We start from the raw sequence: 461 nt of genomic DNA, 5'->3' as shown, positions 1-461 counted from the left end.
CCGCGGGCCGTAAGATGCCCCCCAGGTCTGCTGTTGGGCGTGCCTGCCATACTGTACCTTCATTAAAGAGTTCGATGAAGTCCAGGGCGTGTTTCAGTATTACCCTCATAGCTTCAAAGATGTTGCTCCTCAAAACACCTTGAGGCTGAGGACCCACTTCCAGACCTGCAATGAAACAATCAGAAGCCACATAGGAAAGGTTAAACTGTTCTCTATCTACCAATAGCTTGGGAATGTTTGAAATATTGTCCATTGTCCACAGAGCGATTTGGCTGGACTTGAGGGACTCACCGACGGGGTGCTTGGCAACCGAGCGGGAAGTGGAATATTGCAAAAGAGGATGTTCGGTCAGCAGAACGAGACAGCTGGCTGGAGCGATGGCTTTCTACGACACAAAAGCAAGATCTCAGCTGCAGGGCAACACACAACTTAACCCTGGTGTTGTCCTCGGGTCAAATTGA

At 50.1% G+C, this 461-nt stretch overlaps 1 protein-coding gene across 1 annotated transcript in view; it reads right to left on the bottom strand.

The window, feature by feature from the left end:
* Nucleotides 1–461, bottom strand: part of aspa (aspartoacylase) — a 12,540-nt gene that overhangs the window by 5,368 nt on the left and 6,711 nt on the right. Inside the window, exons 3-4 of the mRNA XM_032534216.1 lie at nt 292–385; nt 58–165 (exon numbers count right to left, since the gene is read on the bottom strand). Coding sequence (XP_032390107.1) covers nt 58–165; nt 292–385 — 202 coding nt within the window. The remainder of the gene's footprint in view (nt 1–57; nt 166–291; nt 386–461) is intronic.

The sequence above is a fragment of the Etheostoma spectabile genome, chromosome 13, assembly GCF_008692095.1.
Source record: "Etheostoma spectabile isolate EspeVRDwgs_2016 chromosome 13, UIUC_Espe_1.0, whole genome shotgun sequence".
NCBI classification, from domain to species: Eukaryota; Metazoa; Chordata; class Actinopteri; order Perciformes; family Percidae; genus Etheostoma; species Etheostoma spectabile.
Note: the sequence above shows the minus strand (reverse complement) of the source record. Positions and strands in the feature narration are given on the sequence as shown.